Below are 17552 nucleotides of genomic sequence, written 5' to 3' on the forward strand. Positions count from 1 at the left end.
GTACGTTATTAGACAAAGACGGATTCTAATGGCAGAGCTTAGTGCTTCTTTGGGTTTCTCTTATCATTATTTTTTATCTACATAGAAAAATGTTACTCGTCTCGATATTATGATGCATTAATATATTATGTTTTGATTTTCAAAAAAAAAAAAAAGAAAAAAAAAGACCTACATAGAAAAATGACTTGTTGAAATAGCAACTTGTTAGAACACTTTGTAATATTTGTTGAAACACTTTTTTACAAAGCAATGATTATGTTGGCGTTTAGGTGTTTAAAGCATTGAATTGCTTACTTGCTTCAAAATATGGAGAAGAGGCCGGTTATCTTATAATCGAAACTCAAAATAAAATTTATTTCTTTGATCTACAAAAAAAGTTCATAATTATTATTTAAATTTAAAATTTTGTAGTTATAAAGTTAATTGTTCAATCAATTTGATTAAAATGTCGCAATTAAAACTTGGCCTGTTTATGATCTCATGAACACTATTCTATACATAAACAAGGTTAACATAAAAACAATGTTTTATCATCTGCGGTATCCTCAAGAAACTAGGTAGCATACAGACAAACAATCCCAGGTGACAACTGATAACAATATTTCAATCGTTTATCAAAATTTGCAACCTATTGACCCTCTACTCATTTTGACTAGCAAAAAAAAATTAAAAATAAATAAATAAAAGTAAAGAAATATTTAAAAGGATTTAATCATATTTTTAACCCAAAAGCACGAATTGGTGCTGTACTACCGTGGCATACTTGCACAAGTTAAAGCTTAAAGATTGAAACTTTATCACCTATGGCCAAACCGCCGGAGTCACCGCCGACAGATGCCAACGAGTATTCACCGGCCAATACTCTCGTTCTATTCGAGCGCCCGGTCCCGTTGCTCCGAGGACCAATCCGGACCGACCCGAAGGACGACCCAAGCGCCGGCCAATTCACTCTGGCATTCAAACACCCACTTTCATGGGCATCCGCTTACCGCGCCTGCGAGAACCAAATCATTCAACAATGCGAGGCCGGAGCCAGAATCGGCTGCTCCGTCGCCGCTTCCCAGAGATGCCAACCCCCCTGGTGGAAATTCCTCTTCGGGAAGCAGGATTTCACCGAGAGGCAAAAATGCGAAGAACGAGAAATGGAGGATTGCCTTAGCGAGGCCAAGGAGAGATGCTCCGGTTACGCGAAGGAGAAGTGTTCGCGGGCGTTTCTCGATGCGAGGGTTGCCGTCAAAGCTTCGGAAAATCCAAACTTGAACTGGAGAGAAGCGTCGAAGTTAATATCTTGTGTAAACTTAGCGGAGAAGAATTTGGGAGCTGATTTATTGCGATTACAGAAGCCATGGGTTGGGTTCAAGACTCAATTTGAAGTGACTTGTTGCAGAGGCAGGGATTTATTGGGTTCTGATTCTGCAAATATTGATGATTTTTTGAAAACCCAATTCCAGATATAGCATTTAAGATGAAGGGTACACAGTTTTGGTGTAAAATTGATAGATGTAATCACTCTGGACTAGAAAAGACTTTTCCTTTCCTTTGAAAGGGTAACCCCTATTTCTCAAGTTTCAATCTTTCATTGAAGTACTGTTGCACTTTTTATTGGATTAATATCTTGGGTATGAACTATGAAGAGATTAGATAGCATGTTTTAACATTTTGAATGACGAGGGAAACTTAGGGTGTGTACTGGATTAACCCACCTTAGCTGGTAAAAAAGAGTCTAGGTTGTTGTGATCAGCTCAAATCAAGTAGGCTAATAGGTGTTTTAACATTTTGGATAGAGGAATTATGGCAATATCTCTTTATGCTTCTTGAATTTTGCTGGTGTGATATGTTTAGCTGATCTATTGTGACTTGCAAGGTTAGGCTTAGAATTATACTCTGCTAACTTTTTATCTGAATTTCTTGTGTTTATTGTTATCAGTCTTACCATAATGTCATCAGATCTGAGCATTTAAGGCCTCTCAACTTGAATTTTTTATTTTTAACGGATACGCTGTAGTTGAACGAAAAGGTAAAAGTAAGTTGAATAGAAGTGCAAAATTAGTGAGTTGCTATGCATGGACGCATGGTGGTTATGGCTGTTGCTATGCTTCACAATAAATATCTAGATAAGGGGAAAGAAGAAGGAAAGGGACTTAGGATAAATGTCCAAGCAAAAAGAGCCAAACTTGAGCCACTTGTTATATGATGAATGGCCATACTGCAAGGCATGATTGCATGTAATGATGTAAAAACCAACACATTATATAATTGACAAATTGGTTAGTGGCTAGATGTAGACCTTTGCTTACAAATATGGAATGTGATGATTGTGATCATCATCCCCGAGTGCAACCTTGAATTCCTATCCGTATCTTCTTGGTAGACAGTACAAACCAAAACAGATATGGCCACCCCAGCAATGCTACCTCCCCAGAACTCAGCTGTTGCTCCAGCTTCTTATAGTTCTGCAACTGTGAAAGTGCTGTCTGAATCACCTGATCTCACCTCGATCCCTTCTAACTATGTTCACTCAAGTAGGTATGAGGAATCTCCTGATTCCTCAGATGCTGAGGATTCAAGTTTAATACCTGTCATAGATTTCTCTCAGCTCACCTCAAATCACAGTGATCAGAGGTCCAAGGCCATCCAAGTCCTTGGCAAAGCTTGTGAAGAGTGGGGTTTCTTCATGGTATATGGCTTTTATCTCTTTATGATTTCTGGATCAGTCTTTTCTTTATTTCCTTTTATTAAAATCAATTGAATATATCTGCACTTTAATTATTTTTGCTGAATGGTGATGGCAGGTGGTGAATCATGGTATCCCAGATAGCTTGATGAAGGCAGTGATTAATGTCTGTAATGAATTCTTCAACATGCCCGAGGAGGATAAGAAGCGGTTTGAAGGTAAAGATGTATTAGACCCCATCAGGTGTGGCACCAGCTTCAATTCCTCAAAAGAGAAAGCTTTTTTCTGGAGAGATTTCTTGAAGGTCGTCGTGCATCCTGAATTTCACTGTCCCTCTGATCCCCAGGCTTTCAGGTATTTTTCGTTTTTATTATAATGATGGTTATGCCTTTGCTTGTATCAGATTTTCTATTCAATTTGCCAGCTTTCATGTAGATAACTAAAAACGGGACAAAATGTAAGCAGGTCCTCCTAGTATGGTGGTCTATGACTATTAATGATCAATTATTTTTCTATGTTTGTCTTACAAGTCTTAAAAATCAGCAAATTAAGATGTCCTTAAACAAAAATAGCTCATTTATTGATTGATCTACATTTGTAGTGAACTTATGTTGGAATATTCTGAAAATTGCCGGAAAGTGGTTAAGAAATTACTGGGAGCAATATCAGAAAGTCTAGAGCTGGATGAGTGTGTCATCAATGAAGCCTTGGGGTTGGACTCGATGTTTCAAACTTTCAATGTAAATTACTACCCACGCTGCCCTCAGCCTGAGTTAGCAATAGGCATGCCACCACACTCAGATCATGGCCTTCTGACCGTTCTCATACATAATGAAGTCGGAGGACTGCAGATAATGCATAAAGGAAAATGGATCAACGACAACAGGAGTGCCCTTCCCAACTCCCTTCTGGTCAACATTGGCGACCAGCTCGAGGTAATCTTTTTGTCGAGAAATTAAATGGTACTTATGTAGCAAGTCCAATCACATGACAATACATATAGATCAAACACACACATACACGCACAGCATACAAATTCCATTACTGGACAGTAAAATGGGTTGTGTTTGGTACCTGTGCAGATATTTAGCAATGGGAAATACAAGAGTGTGTTGCACAGAGCTATGGTAAATAACGAAACGACAAGAATATCGGTAGCCATAGCCCATGGTCCATCACTGGAGGCAATTGTGAGGCCGGCTTCTCCACTGGTGCAAAGAACAGGTTGCTGGCCAGCGTATAGTCCAATGGCATACAAGGACTACTTCTATTTAAAGCAGAGTAATCAACTTGATGGGAAATCGTGCTTGGATCATGTAAGAATCCAGAAGAGCTGACCTTCATTTTAGCCACTCTATCCCTTTGCCCCTTGTTTTAGGATTGATACATGTGACATGTACCGTGTGTGTCAGTAATGTGCCCATTTCCATGTGGCTCACAATAATTGTTTCCCTCTATATTATGAGATATGTTTAGCTGATCCATTATACCTTGCAAGGCTATGCATACAGTCATACTGCCCTTAAGTTTTATCTGAATTGCTATATTGTTATCAGTACTGCTATATTGTGTCAGCACAGACAGTTCAGTTGGTTCTTAGGTGGTAGATTGTGGGCAAGGACACATAATTGAATCCCGATAGCTGCATTGTGGGAGTTGCACTCAATGTGGTGAGTTGGGTGTGGGGCCCTAGGGGCGAGGGAATTTTTTGCCTTGTGGGCAAGTCTTGTTATATTGTCAATCAGATCTGAGCATTTATACTTGAAAGGACAATGGTTTTTTGTATCATGAATTGTGAACAGTATCCTATACATAACTGCTAACAAGAAAATGAAAACTAACATGCCAGAGTGAAGAACAAGGTTTAAGCATCTGCATTATCATCAAGAAACTAGGCAGCCTCTGTTACTGTCTGAAGCTGCATAGTGCATATCATCTGGTCACTGTCGCAATGTCCAACCATAATATAGATAAGGGTGAATAATTGAGGAGTTTCTATGTGTGGTCACTGCGGTGGTTATGGCTGTTGCTATGCTTCACAGGATAAGGGGAGAGAAGAAGATAAGGACTTAAGATAAAATATCTAAGCAAAAAGAGCCAAACTTGAGCCAAATTAAACTATCCGTCTCTTCTTGGTAGACTGTACAAACCAAAACAGATATGGCTACCCCAAAAATGCTACCTCATGAGCACTCAACTGTTGCTCCAACTTTTCATAGTTCTACGAGTGTAAAAGTACTCTCTGAATCACCCAATCTCAACTCCATCCCTTCTAACTATGTTCACTCAAGTTGTCCTGAGGAATCTCATGTCTCAGATGCTGAGGATTCAACTTTGATACCTATAATTGATTTCTCCCAGCTCACCTCAGATCACAGTGATCACAGGTCCAAGGCCATTCAAGCCCTTGGCAAAGCTTGTGAAGAGTGGGGTTTCTTCATGGTATATATTTGGCTTTTTATCTCTTTATGCTGTTCTAAATCAGTATATATATATATATATATATATATATATGCACTTGAGTTCTTTAATTTTATTCAATGGTGGTTGCAGGTGGTGAATCATGGAATCCCAGAGAGTTTGATAAAGGCAGTGATTGATGTTACTAATGAATTCTTCAACATGGCTGAGGAGGATAAGAAGCAGTTTGAAGGTAAAGATGTATTAGACCCCATCAGGTGTGGCACCAGCTTCAATTCCTCAAAAGAGAAAGCCTTTTTCTGGAGAGACTTCTTGAAGGTCTTTGTTCATCCTCAATTTCACTGCCCCTCTCATCCCCAGGCTTTCAGGTATATATTTTCGTTTTTCTTATAATCAATGATAATCATGGTTATGCCTTTGCTTAGATCCCACGAGCAGCTCAGTTAATCTCTGGTAATAGATTCTGAGAAATGAGAGTTACATCAAATCTGGTGAGCTTTTTGAGCACCAGACATTAGTCCTCCCACCTAATATCTAGACAGCTAAGTCACTATGATTAAATTTAAGCATATATTAGTCCTCCCGTTTAATGGGCGGTTGAGTTAGCGTGATAAAATTTAAGCATATTAGGATGGTGTTAAACAAAAAACAGATCAGATCATTTATGGATTGATCTGCTTTTGCAGTGAAGTTATGTCGGAATATTGTGAGAATAGCCGGAAAGTGGCCAAGAAAATACTGGGAGCGATATCAGAAAGTCTAGGTTTGGAGGAATGTGCCATCAACAATGCCTTGGCTTTGGACTCAATGTTTCAGATTTTCATCGGAAATTACTACCCGCGTTGCCCTCAGCCGGAGCTTGCGATGGGGCTGCCGCCGCACTCCGATCACGGCCTTTTAACCCTTCTCATACAGAATGGAGTCGGAGGGCTGCAGATAATGCATGAACAAAAATGGGTCGACGTCAACGCCCTTCCCAACTCCCTTCTGGTCAACACCGGCGACCATCTCGAGGTATTTTTTGTTGTGACAAATGATCATAAGAAAGTAAATCAGATATCTAATTAACTTAAAATTTTGTGGTTAGCTAATAATTCAATTAATTTGGCTGATATTATTTATGTAATTCATTTGTTTACGATTTAAATGCTACTTCTGTATTTCAATCTCGAGAGTGTAGAGGACAAAACAAGCTATACATATATATCAAAGACATTATTGTTGGAAACTAAAATATAATGTTGTGTTTTATCGTACGTGGCCATGCATGCAGATATTCAGTAATGGGAAATACAAGAGTGTGGTGCACAGAGCTGTGGTGAATAACAAAGAGAAACGAATATCCATAGCCACAGCTCACGGTCCTTCGCCGGAGACCGTGGTGAGGCCGGCTTCTCAACTGATGGAAGGGGCAAGCTGCCAACCGGCGGTTGCATATAGGCCGATGAAGTATAAGGACTACATACATATGCAGCAGAGTAATCAACTTCATGAGAAATCCTGCTTGGATCATGTGACCAAGTCGATTAGCAATCATTATATCATGGACGAAGGTCCATAGTGCACCGTGGACCAGTTCTAAATGATGTAATCTTAAATTTTAATTTTGATGGCTACCGTTCGTTGTTCAATAATGTTAAAGGTTTTAATTATTTTTACAGTAAAGCATGGACCTGTATTTTGTGTTATGCAATTCTGTACTTAAAATATATAACACGCCTCTTTTTGTGTAATGCATTGTGTTTTTGTGTATATTACAATGTAATATATGTTAAATTAATATTTGATTAAAAAGCCAAAGATCTTGTTGTCTAGTGACACTCGGTTACACTGCACCTGAGAGAGAGTGGATTCAAGCCTCAATGAACTTGATTGAGAAAGTAGCTATTAACAGATACTACATTGTAACAGAGTTAATAGTACTAAAAAAAATATTTGATTAAAAAAATTGTTAAAATTGTATTATTATCTTGCAATATACAGTATTTATTTTTTCTAGAAGAAAATAGCACAGTAAAAAATAAAAGGAGGGGTCCACATGGGAGTGATCCTAACCGTCAAGTTGTACGTGGCGGGTGATTAACGCATGAGATTGGCGCGAGGCAGTAAAAGTTGGTTGATAGGTAGTACAACGATCACGTGTTTGGCAGTACAGGGAAAAAAGATGAGCCTTTTCCTCTCTTTGCCTCTCATCACGCAGACACAAATCCTTTGTTTACTCTTCACTCTCTTCAATTTCATTCCTTCCCAATGAAGGTGAAAAACCCACCACCATATACCCACTCTCTCTCTCTCTCTCTCACTTTCTTTTGACTCTGTTTCTTGATCTTGCTTTCCATCTGGGTTTCATGGTTTCTGAGGTGTTCTGTTGTATCTTTTTGCTCAACTTTTGCTTTTACAGATTGCTTCTTTGAGGGGAAGAAGCAAACCCGCGGTTAAGATCTCTGGGTCGTTTGTACAAATGGGTCGCAAGAAGAAGAACAAAAGGCTTTTCATCTTAGCAGGTTCGCTGGTTCAGATATTAGTTTTTGTAAAATTTTTGCCTTTTCTTTTTGGGGTTGTTTGGTTGATTAAGTGGGTTAGATTGGATTCTGATCTAGACCCATTTGCTTGAATCGCAGAATTTGATAAAAGATTGGAACTTTTCACGCGCCCGCTTTCGAGTTATTGGTAGAGCTTGCATTGCAAATGAGACTAGGTTGTTTAGGGTAATTTGAGGAGGGTTTAACTGTTTTGTGTGGTTTTTAAGTTGGGGATTTCTAGGACTAGGAGGTTTTGTCATTTGTGTGTATGGTAGTGAAATGTAGTTGCTAGGATTTGGTTATGGTGCATTTGGCTTTGTTGTTTTAAATGGAGTGTTTGGGGAAGAAGAGGAAGGGTGTGGATATTTCAGTTGCTTGTGAAAAAGAGGAGGCTTTGCTAACATTGGTTCGGTCGCATTTCTCGCTGGAAGATTACTCGAGGAGGAGAAAGAAATGTAAGGAAGTAGTGGTGAAAGATGATGCTGTGATTAGGAAGAGTGTTGTTACTGGGGTTGTGACAGCGCCGCCTTGTGGGAGTGAGCATTCGAACACACCGGGGAGGGGGCTTAAGAGGAAAATCGGGTGCCTTGATGCAGCAACTCGATTAGGCAGGAAGAAGAAGATTGATCAGGACTATGAGCTGGGGGAAATTATAGGGAAAGGGAAGTTTGGATCTGTGATGTTGTGTCGAAGTAAATTGAGCGGACAACAGTTTGCTTGCAAGACTTTGAGCAAGGGAGAAGAGAGTGTGCACCGTGAAGTTGAGATAATGCAGCACCTCTCTGGATATCAAGGCATCGTGACACTTAAGGCAGTGTATGAGGATGCCGAGTATTTCCATCTCGTGATGGAACTTTGCTCCGGGGGGCGATTACTTGACCAAATGGCTAAATTTGGGCCGTACTCTGAGCAGCGAGCTGCTAATGTGATCAAGGAGCTTATGCTTGTTATCAGATACTGCCATGAGATGGGTGTTGTCCATCGGGACATCAAGCCTGAGAATGTCCTGCTTACAACTTCTGGTCAAGTGAAGCTCGCAGATTTTGGGCTAGCTGCACGAATTTCAGATGGTAACTATAGGAACTAGGAAGCAGCTCTTTTTATTATCTTGATTTAAAACACTCAATCACATCCATAATTTCATAACTTGCAATTGGTGAAGAAAAAAACCAGTTTTATCAACTAAGAATGCGTTTTTCTTGAATGTATTCGTACTGCTTATATGGTCTATGAATTTAAGTTATCCTTTTTGCCTACATTGGATTATTACATTACATAATTGACTGATGTTCTCACTTCTCGTGATAGGTCAAAGCTTGACTGGTATAGCTGGAAGTCCAGCCTACGTTGCTCCAGAAGTTCTTCTCGGTCATTATACAGAGAAAGTAGACATCTGGAGTGCGGGTGTTACCCTGTATGCACTTTTGTGTGGTCTACTCCCATTTCATGGCAATTCTTTGGAATCAGTCTTCAATGCTATTAAGAAGGAAAACCTCACTTTCTGTGGTGAAGTCTGGAAATCTGTATCGCAACCTGCTCGTGACCTGATCTCTCGTATGTTAACAAGGGATGCCTCAGCAAGGTACAGTGCAGACGAAGTACTAAGTGAGTGATCTGGAGACGCCCTTTGCACTTTCCGTTCTATACATTTATTTCATTTGTGCTTAATAATCAACTCATTTTTTAGAAATCTATGTATGTGTATCTACACATATAACATGCAATGACAATATAAAAATCGAAGAATTATAATATCAGTAGATCTAGAGTTTTATTATGGATGTTGACAGATGGGATGTGGTTAAGTCAACTAACGGGACCCCAGCCTAAAAGTTAGTTACTTAGTAAGAGATAATACGTTGCACCTAATTCTGCCTTCTTCATAATGATTTTTTGGAACATGGCTTTGGATTTTTCTCGTGCAAATAAAATATCAACATCATGCTACCTAATTTGATTGGTTGCTGTCTGAACATTACAAGCCTTTTCTCAGAGTTTCCATGGCTAACAAGGCACTTCCTTTTTAATGTGGTGTATTTTATTCTTTTCTTGCCAGGGCATCCATGGGTTTTGTTTTTCACTGAGCCGACATTGAATACACTGATTTCGAAACCAAGAATTAGGAACCATGTGAGGTTAACAAGGAACCAGCTGATAGCTGTTCACGGGTCAGAGTCTGAGAGAAACAGCTTAACAGCCAATCGCTCTTTCAATGATGACTCTGTGTCCACTCCACCATCTGGCAAGTTGCTTGAAGGCGAAGAGTCTAGTTTGGTTGACGTTCTTGCCATGGCTATTTCACGTGTTAAGATATCGGAGCCAAAGAGAAGCAGATTATGCAGCCCTGCCAGACAAATCGAACAGGAGTGTACCTCTAACATTAAAGTTAACCACCTATGTACAGCATTTTGACGACCATGACCCACTGATGCATCATCGACTCTTGCCCTTGCAAAAACGCGTTTCTTCTTTGCAGCAAACAGCACCAGCCCTGGACCTGTGGTGGCTGGTGACCGATCCTTTTATCCATTTTTCTGCAGAAAATAATGTTATCAGATAGCCTTTGGTAACCATCTGATTGCTCTTATCATGTTAGTTTTCTTTCACTTAACTGCTCTTGAATGCTGGTTGTAGATATATGGTGTAAATAGTGTGTGAGCTAATTTGGCTGAAGTTTAAACTAGCCACTTTGTTGAACACTGTTGACTTATTAAGGAATGTGGTGCACTAATGTTTGCATTATTGACCTGTCAAACCTTAATACCAATCAGCCATGTCTCTGGAACTTGGAAATGCATGTTGTTTCAGTATGAGCACAGCCTACCATTCAGCCAGTAATCTGATCTGTACCATACTGAAGCCATTAACACCATGAAAGGCAGTAACAGCCCTCTTGAATCCAACTTTCATGGAGAAAATGAAAAAGATAGGCAAAAGAAAGAGGGGGATATAGACCAAGCCCTCAACAACCATCATCTTTTGTGTTTGTATTGAGTGGGTGGAGAGCGTGGGTACAATCTCCAGCCAAGTTGGTGAGATAGTCAGGTTTTAAGTTCGACTTTCCATGAGAACTACTTGTTAGCCTTTTTAGTTGTAACAGGTCAGCTATGAACAAACCTACTCTAATTTACCTCTCGTGGACTATGGTCACCAGACTTTCTTCATCCAAAGACTACCTTTGAGTAGCTAATGCTGATTTTTCCGTAAATTAGTGGGGTGGGGAGGGGGGAATTCTAACATTTAATTTAACACATTCGTTAAACGATATAAGATTTGGTACAAATAACGTGAATTGAAGAAGCAGACACCAAATACAGAGTGATATTTATACTAACCACAACACAAACAGATACGTCACACCATAATCATGGCATCTCAAGACATGAAGGGGGGGTCCATGGTCAGTTTTCATGAAACACAACACGCCAACTGAAAACAATATAAAAGGAAACAAACACCAAACTTGAAGACAAGATTTGATCATGGATGGATGGATGGCTGCCCCCATCAACCCCTTTTTTCTTGATAAATCTTTCTTTTTTCCAGGCAGGGCCCCTCACTCCATGCGCCATCCCATCTCTTCATACTTTTTGTATACTACTTCCAGCCCTCATCACCCTTTTGGGAGCAACACAAGATAAAAGAAGAATTCACAACTCATAAAGACAAAGAACCAGTGGGGGTGATGGAGGGTGGGACCCAAATCAAGAAACACGCATGCTTTCAATCCATGGAGTGATGGAGGTCTCAAATAGACAAATAGGGTTCTGTCTTCATTTACAGCACAGCACTACCATTAAACATGCTTTCAAACGTGTGACTTACCTTTAATCCTTAAAAAGCTTGAAAACAATCATCTCTAGTTCTCTACTCAAAGATTTATCGTCCCTTTTTGCTCAACCTCTTCAAGAAAAGCACAAAATTAAGCACACCTCCCATTGAGCTTCTCCTTTATCGGTTTATTGTATACAGAAGTATGTATTATCAGTTGAACAGCGCCCCCGTTTTTCACTGTCTATTGAGGAAATGGGGCGTGTGCTTGAGGGAGTTCGAGTTCAACTCCCATCTCTTTCACCTTCAGCTTCATGAACTTTAAGTAGTTTATTGCCTCGTCGATGACCAACAATGGATCATTATTGCTGTTTATGTCAAGAATCAAGCTTTGAAGAACTCTCAATGTCTCGCGGATTCTTATCTTCTTTTCCCTATTGCACATGTGGGAGTTGCTTTCCTTAACACAGCTTGATTCCCCGTCATCCACATTAGTGCAGGATTTGGGTATCTTTGCTGATGTTGCAGTGTGTGTAAATGACTTCTTGTACCCGCCATCATGCAGTCTTTGCCTTTTTGATGAGCCATCAGAGCTGGCGGTGTCCTCAGAAAGTTGCCTCAACTGTTGATGATCACTTATACTTTGTGTAACCATAAACGGAGAGTGACCCGTGCTAGTTACTTCATCATCCTCCCCATCAACATCATCATCATCATCATGCTCCTCGTCCTCGTCTCCATCAGAATAGAGTAATGCATTGATTTCTTCCGAGTCTTCATGCATCTCGCTTCCTTTACAGCTGCCATGGGTCCTATTCAGTGGTTCTTCAATTATGGGTTCCATAGGAGAACTGTGCCCACTGAGAGTCCCCAAGTTTTCGGGTTGTGAACCATAATTGCCAACAATTTTCTTGGACAGAAGCTCATTCTGAGGACTAAAAGATGGACCAATAAACAATCTAGTCTGGTCCCCGGACTGATCAAAAATGAGAAATTTTTTCACAGATGTGTCAATTGGCAGAACTCGTCTCCCAGCTGGTTGAGATTCACTCAGATATTGATTATTTGTAGCAGGAGGAGGTAAGATGTTCAAATCGGGAAGCATTGGTAAAAACACCCCATTGGTTTCATTCGTCTGGGCTGCTTCTAAGTTAGGCGAGCCATTGAGCAAAGTGGAAATCCCGGGAGAAAGTGCATTTGCAGAAAATGCAGAAGAATTTGGAAACGATGGCAGATTGACTTGCTGCCTGAGCTGCAAAAGTGCAGAAACATGGCTCAAATTGGGTGAAATCCATGCAGGACACTGCTGGCAAGGTTGAAGCTCGTTGCCCGTAACCATTCAGCCACGTTAAAAACCTGCACAGAATGCCGAGACTTAAAATTCTAAGGCAAAAACCAAATCAAGAAAGTTTTATCTCGCCCAAGAACAAGAGTATAGACCATCATACCGTGTATATTGATGTTTGTGGTCCCGGTGCCAATTGTTTTCAGGAACAAGAAAGAAAGGAAAAGACTAACTTTGAACTTAAACACAACGATGAATGTCTTTGGGGATAATCTACGTGACAGGTTTAAGCAATTGGCGGAAATACTCAGCCTGGTAAAAAAGAAAAAGGAAAGGATTAATGGCCTTTCAATTAATCATCAGACACGATAAAGAGAATCAAGTAATAATAAGTGATAATCTTAAATACATCCATACAAACCTGGCAATTCTGCAATGGTTGAAAGCATGCTATAACTCTAACTATAATGGTTGCTCGTCCAGGAATCCCACTCTCGTGTTTTAAAGCCCGAAATTTTGTCTGACTTGCTGCTTGGCACACCATAACTTCTTTCAATCTTGGAATGAACTTCAGTGGATGCAGATGGTAATGTTCGAAGCACAAAGAAAAGGGATGGAAAGACTAGAAACAAGATGGGATTTATGAAAGCGAGAGAATTGGAAAATTGAAGTGAAGTGGAGAATAGGTAGGCTGAAATTGGCTTCAAAAGCTATTTTAGCTAACCGTATAGATATAACAAGCAAAGAAGCAAAGGAGATTGGCATCCATGGATAGTGAGTAACAAGAGGGCATGCTTGAATAAGTTCACAGAATCAGCAAGTGTTTACAAAATCACCCTGCAATATAAGTTCAAGGAGATAACATAACAGAACACGTCAATTGGCAGGCCCAGCCACCGCATGTTTTTCACCTACGTGGACTCCAAAACACGTCAATCTAGTTTTTGCCTGAAATGGTTACAAAAGCACATATTGCATTAGAGTAAAACAAAACTCGGTAAAGGAAAAACATCAAGAATCCCTGAAAAGAAACAGATATGCTTCAGAAACAAAAAGGGTACAAGAATCAAATACCAAAACTCAAAAAAAGGCAAGGAACGCATATTTTTCTGATTTGCTGTTTTTCCTGTTTTCTTTTCATACTACACCGACAAGGTTACCACTCAACATCATGTTCTGAAGAGTGATGAATTTTAGGTATCAATCCAGTTCATTCAGACATTAAACACAGGAACATTTTAAGCTTTTGCAGGAACCATACAACGCCAGAAATTGGGATTTGAAAAATTTTCAATTGGGTAAGAGATCATAAGAAAGGCACAAACAAGCTGAACAATGGGAAATCAAAAGGAAAGGACCAAAACATCTCAAACCTTCATTAAATGACTACAGACCTACATAATATAATCACAAAGAAGAAGGCAAAAATGAATCATTAAAAACATCATCAGATTATCAACCCTAGTCATCAATGTTTGTTCTATGTTTCAGCTATGGCCTGTGGGCTGCTTCAATTAGCTTTAAAACTGTGTAAACTTCATCAAAATCACAGCTTTACAAGATAAACTAACACAGAAAGATTTTCTGGGAAAACCAGCTAAAGGTTCAGAAGACCATCAACAGTACATACAATATCATATATAATTGTATAGTAAAGAAGCATAAGATGATGAGCAGAGGAACTTACACTTAGGGATCTTGGAGGCAGCCTGATAAAAGTTGCGGAGGGACAGAGAAGGAAACCAGGGAAGATGATGAGTTATCTGGACACTGTTGACCAGTAGGGGAAGGTATAAAAATAAATACTTTAGGGAAGGTGGGATTATATAAGTACTATGACATTTCCTAGTGACAACATTACCCTTTACTGTTCCTCCCCTTTTCCCTTATCTTGCATTGTAAGTTCATATTCATATAGATATTAGCAACAAATTTATCACCACATATAAGTGGAAATTTCATGTTTACTTGAATAAATTTATCATGGTTTAAAAATATAAGTCTTGCTATCAATCTTGAAAAAAGAATAATCAGCGAGAATATTTTGAATTGTTTATGCTTTATAAGTCTTGGTATCGATCTTGAAAAAAAGTATAATCTACGAGAATATTTTGAATTGTTTGAAAAAGCATAAAGAGGGAAAAATTCTCCGCTGAGGGGAGATAGTGGAGGCAGCCCTCCATGATTGAATCCATGGCGCCTTTGATACTCCATTAGGCATAACCAACATCATTATGCAACATTAATCTTTAATAAATGCTAAAGATTGTAACTTTACGAGGTAACAAATGCCAATTCCTAATTGCCACTTTCACTAATCAGTGAATTAAGCATCTTTGATCATTTATGACTTGAATTGCCTGTGTCACAACCACAGTATAAGTATGATTAAGCATGCCTAACCAAGTATGGTGTTCATTAATCATAATAGCGACATGGCTTGATCATGAATCATGAAACATCAAATAGTAAACACGTGGCTGAATGGCTGATGAACTTCATCATGTCTGACACACAAATGGATTATTACAATATAGATCTGGAGTAGAACAGTGCAGAATGCAGATTACATTGGTTCGGTAGTATCCAAGGGTAACAATTTATTCTCACCACTCAGAGTCTCAGATTGTACATAATAAAGACTAGAAGTAGTTCATCAAATGTTCAACAACTCAGAATTACTGTGCACCCAGGACTTCAATCTCGAAAACCAGAACCGAGTTGGGCTGAATACCCCAAGCTGGGAATCCACTGGGACCATAGGCGTAGTCGGGAGAGCACTGCATGATAGGGGCATCTCAGTGAGTTCTCGAGTGCGGTTAAGAGAAGATACCCAACCAACCCACGATTGGTATTCATCAAGCACCATCATTCAGTTGAAATAACAAACGAGTCAATACAAGTTAGCAAGAATTTTACCCGTAATCGAGCAACTTCTCCTATTTGCATTCCCATGACACCTTCATCCCACCCTGCAAAAAATGGCAAGAGCGTTATTTATCAGCAAGTGGAGGAAGCCTCCGACGTAGGGAACTAGGGTCAGCAATCAGTATACATTTGCTTCATTATGATGAGAAGGCAATCAAAATGCAGTTATCATTTCACAGATACATAACTTCAGCTAAATTTAATCATCCGGGACTCTGAGCCAATGTATTGGTAGTGAGACTTTCATAACCTCGGTACCACAATATCTTTCAAAATATACAATCTTTGAAAGAAGGGAGGTGTTGTTTTTTTTTTCTTTTTGTTTTCAAAAAAAACATCTCCCTTCTTTCAAAGGTTGTATTTGCTAACACTGTGACGAATCGATGAGTCTACACCCTCAACTTAATTACTAAAGTTATCATCTTTGTTCGATATTTTAAACCCGTAACTGTGCAATCCACTCTTTGTTCACCTTATGAGTGGATATGTCAAACAAAAACATCAATTTCAGCACAGAACAACATTTTCAGAGGATAGGCCTCTGTTGATAGATGAAAATCCATCAAAATATAAATCACCATTTCCAAAGAAACATAGTTAAGGACAGAAAACAAAGAGAAACCATTGCAACACATTGATATATACAGAATTAGAAAAACAATAATTACAACACGTTGATATACACAGTTTAGCACAGCTACCTTTGATAACTTTGCCATGACCAATTTGGAAGGAAAAAGGCTGCTGCCCAGGGTCTTTTGTGCTGTTACAATCATATTCAGATGTATTAATACGGATATAAAGTCATATAACACGCAAAGATCCCACCTTTCGTAGCTTACAGAGAAATCAACCTTAAAAACTAAAGCAAAAAGCTTTGCCGACACTCTCAAAATCGAAGTTTAATTGAATTACCTCCAGAATTTCTGAGAAAGGTCGCCATTTTTGCCTGGACGAAGGATAAATTATGTTATTAAAATGCAGAAATTGCATAGAATGATAGAAACGCATCTAAATTAGTTTTGCCAAGCATATCGGTAATGGTTAAGGATATGAATGCTGACCGAAGCCGGTGCAGTGGACGGTGACGGTCTGACCACGAACCGGCTTTGGACCGTTTCCGGCTCTCACAACTTCCTTCTCAACTCCCATTTCGTCGGTTAGCTAATCGATCTTCTTCTGGTTAGGGTTTAGGTGACGATGGCTACTGCTCGGTGGCAGTACTTGTATACAACTAATACAAGGACATCGAGAAGACGTGACTATCACGTGCAACACACAATATATTTACAATTATTGAGTTTTTTTGCACTGATTAATCCACAACTTTCAAACCTTGCAATTTCGATCCACGACTATTGTTTTTGTTGCAAAAATGGTCCTTCCCGCCCGATTTTCCGTAAACTTCTCGCTGAAAAAAAAAAAAAAAAACGAATTTTCCGTCAAATTCTAGCCGGTAAAAAGAATCTCCTTTAAAGCTGGGTTAAAATGGACATTTATATTGTTGATGGTGTGAAGATAAAATACGGTCAACCAAGTTTTCATCATTACTAGGTTCGAATTATACCCCAAAAATTGATTTTTATTAAGCGTTTGTGGACATGGTGGATACTTACAAGAGTTCAGAAGATGATAACCTTGTAGTCTAATGCTAAAAGTGAGACTTTTAACGCGACAACCCCAAATAAGTTAGACAAACTGTTATTTGATAATAATAAGGTTATAAGTTTACTCCTAACTGGAACGGCCTTGTCTGGTAGAGTATATCAGATTTATCTTAAGAGTAAGTAAGAAATTAGAAATCCCATCATAAATATATAATAGTCACTGATTCTATAGCAATGAGGATTTATAATCCTTTTATTACACAGCAATGAACAGCAGTACTGCTACAAAGCTTTACTAAGTGGCCAGTAGACTTAAGCTATCCAAACAACTAAATGATACATTG

General features: G+C 39.2%; 6 protein-coding genes across 7 annotated transcripts; 4 read left to right on the forward strand and 2 right to left on the reverse strand.

The window, feature by feature from the left end:
- Positions 1 to 803: 803 nt before the first annotated feature.
- Positions 804 to 1457, forward strand: LOC116033413. Its single transcript, XM_031276155.1, has one exon. It carries the CDS (start codon positions 804 to 806, stop codon positions 1455 to 1457), a length of 654 nt encoding a protein of 217 aa, XP_031132015.1.
- Positions 1458 to 2242: 785 nt separating this feature from the next.
- On the forward strand, positions 2243 to 4229 carry LOC116032393 (protein DMR6-LIKE OXYGENASE 2-like). The gene is made up of 4 exons (XM_031274914.1): positions 2243 to 2677; positions 2793 to 3028; positions 3276 to 3609; positions 3757 to 4229. The coding sequence occupies exons 1-4, from the start codon at positions 2393 to 2395 to the stop codon at positions 4009 to 4011; spliced, it is 1110 nt and encodes a 369-aa protein (XP_031130774.1). The 5' UTR covers positions 2243 to 2392; the 3' UTR covers positions 4012 to 4229.
- A 131-nt stretch (positions 4230 to 4360) lies between these two features.
- LOC116032392 (protein DMR6-LIKE OXYGENASE 2-like) lies at positions 4361 to 6783 on the forward strand. The gene is made up of 4 exons (XM_031274913.1): positions 4361 to 5116; positions 5228 to 5463; positions 5782 to 6109; positions 6369 to 6783. The coding sequence occupies exons 1-4, from the start codon at positions 4835 to 4837 to the stop codon at positions 6654 to 6656; spliced, it is 1134 nt and encodes a 377-aa protein (XP_031130773.1). The 5' UTR covers positions 4361 to 4834; the 3' UTR covers positions 6657 to 6783.
- Positions 6784 to 7237: 454 nt separating this feature from the next.
- Positions 7238 to 10359, forward strand: LOC116032776 (serine/threonine-protein kinase PEPKR2-like). 2 transcript variants are annotated; one of them, XM_031275489.1, is made up of 5 exons: positions 7238 to 7351; positions 7497 to 7599; positions 7717 to 8687; positions 8926 to 9222; positions 9674 to 10029. In XM_031275489.1, the coding sequence occupies exons 3-5, from the start codon at positions 7946 to 7948 to the stop codon at positions 10027 to 10029; spliced, it is 1395 nt and encodes a 464-aa protein (XP_031131349.1). In that variant the 5' UTR covers positions 7238 to 7351; positions 7497 to 7599; positions 7717 to 7945. The 2 variants fall into 2 exon arrangements, with proteins under 2 accessions (XP_031131349.1, XP_031131350.1); XM_031275490.1 differs by lacking the exon at positions 7238 to 7351 and having other exon boundaries at positions 7358 to 7599; positions 9674 to 10359.
- Positions 10360 to 10856: 497 nt separating this feature from the next.
- Positions 10857 to 14487, reverse strand: LOC116032400 (transcription factor bHLH143). Its single transcript, XM_031274928.1, has 4 exons — positions 14361 to 14487; positions 13095 to 13621; positions 12837 to 12985; positions 10857 to 12744 (listed from the first exon to the last, which is right to left on the reverse strand). Exon 4 carries the CDS (start codon positions 12725 to 12727, stop codon positions 11633 to 11635), a length of 1095 nt encoding a protein of 364 aa, XP_031130788.1. The 5' UTR covers positions 12728 to 12744; positions 12837 to 12985; positions 13095 to 13621; positions 14361 to 14487; the 3' UTR covers positions 10857 to 11632.
- Positions 14488 to 15113: 626 nt separating this feature from the next.
- Positions 15114 to 16827, reverse strand: LOC116031770 (peptidyl-prolyl cis-trans isomerase FKBP12). The gene is made up of 5 exons (XM_031274072.1): positions 16666 to 16827; positions 16517 to 16550; positions 16303 to 16364; positions 15593 to 15645; positions 15114 to 15453 (listed from the first exon to the last, which is right to left on the reverse strand). Exons 1-5 carry the CDS (start codon positions 16751 to 16753, stop codon positions 15352 to 15354), a joined length of 339 nt encoding a protein of 112 aa, XP_031129932.1. The 5' UTR covers positions 16754 to 16827; the 3' UTR covers positions 15114 to 15351.
- Positions 16828 to 17552: the final 725 nt, after the last annotated feature.

Source organism: Ipomoea triloba, chromosome 10 (genome assembly GCF_003576645.1).
Source record: "Ipomoea triloba cultivar NCNSP0323 chromosome 10, ASM357664v1".
NCBI lineage: Eukaryota > Viridiplantae > Streptophyta > Magnoliopsida > Solanales > Convolvulaceae > Ipomoea > Ipomoea triloba.

Excerpts from the sequence above, each read along its gene's own strand:
- LOC116033413 (XM_031276155.1), top strand. The coding sequence starts at position 804 with ATGGCCAAACCGCCGGAGTCACCGCCGACAGATGCCAACGAGTATTCA.
- LOC116032393 (XM_031274914.1), top strand. The coding sequence starts at position 2,393 with ATGGCCACCCCAGCAATGCTACCTCCCCAGAACTCAGCTGTTGCTCCA. Across the intron at positions 3,029-3,275 it reads TCTGATCCCCAGGCTTTCAG|TGAACTTATGTTGGAATATT; the intron begins GTATTTTTCGTT and ends CTACATTTGTAG. Across the intron at positions 3,610-3,756 it reads ACATTGGCGACCAGCTCGAG|ATATTTAGCAATGGGAAATA; the intron begins GTAATCTTTTTG and ends GTACCTGTGCAG.
- LOC116032392 (XM_031274913.1), top strand. The coding sequence starts at position 4,835 with ATGGCTACCCCAAAAATGCTACCTCATGAGCACTCAACTGTTGCTCCA. Across the intron at positions 5,117-5,227 it reads AAGAGTGGGGTTTCTTCATG|GTGGTGAATCATGGAATCCC; the intron begins GTATATATTTGG and ends TGGTGGTTGCAG. Across the intron at positions 5,464-5,781 it reads TCTCATCCCCAGGCTTTCAG|TGAAGTTATGTCGGAATATT; the intron begins GTATATATTTTC and ends CTGCTTTTGCAG.
- LOC116032776 (XM_031275489.1), top strand. The coding sequence starts at position 7,946 with ATGGAGTGTTTGGGGAAGAAGAGGAAGGGTGTGGATATTTCAGTTGCT. Across the intron at positions 8,688-8,925 it reads AGCTGCACGAATTTCAGATG|GTCAAAGCTTGACTGGTATA; the intron begins GTAACTATAGGA and ends TTCTCGTGATAG. Across the intron at positions 9,223-9,673 it reads CAGTGCAGACGAAGTACTAA|GGCATCCATGGGTTTTGTTT; the intron begins GTGAGTGATCTG and ends TTTTCTTGCCAG.
- LOC116032400 (XM_031274928.1), bottom strand. The coding sequence starts at position 12,727 with ATGGTTACGGGCAACGAGCTTCAACCTTGCCAGCAGTGTCCTGCATGG.
- LOC116031770 (XM_031274072.1), bottom strand. The coding sequence starts at position 16,753 with ATGGGAGTTGAGAAGGAAGTTGTGAGAGCCGGAAACGGTCCAAAGCCG. Across the intron at positions 16,365-16,516 it reads CTTTCTCAGAAATTCTGGAG|CACAAAAGACCCTGGGCAGC; the intron begins GTAATTCAATTA and ends TGATTGTAACAG. Across the intron at positions 15,454-15,592 it reads GAGAAGTTGCTCGATTACGG|TGCTCTCCCGACTACGCCTA; the intron begins GTAAAATTCTTG and ends CCTATCATGCAG.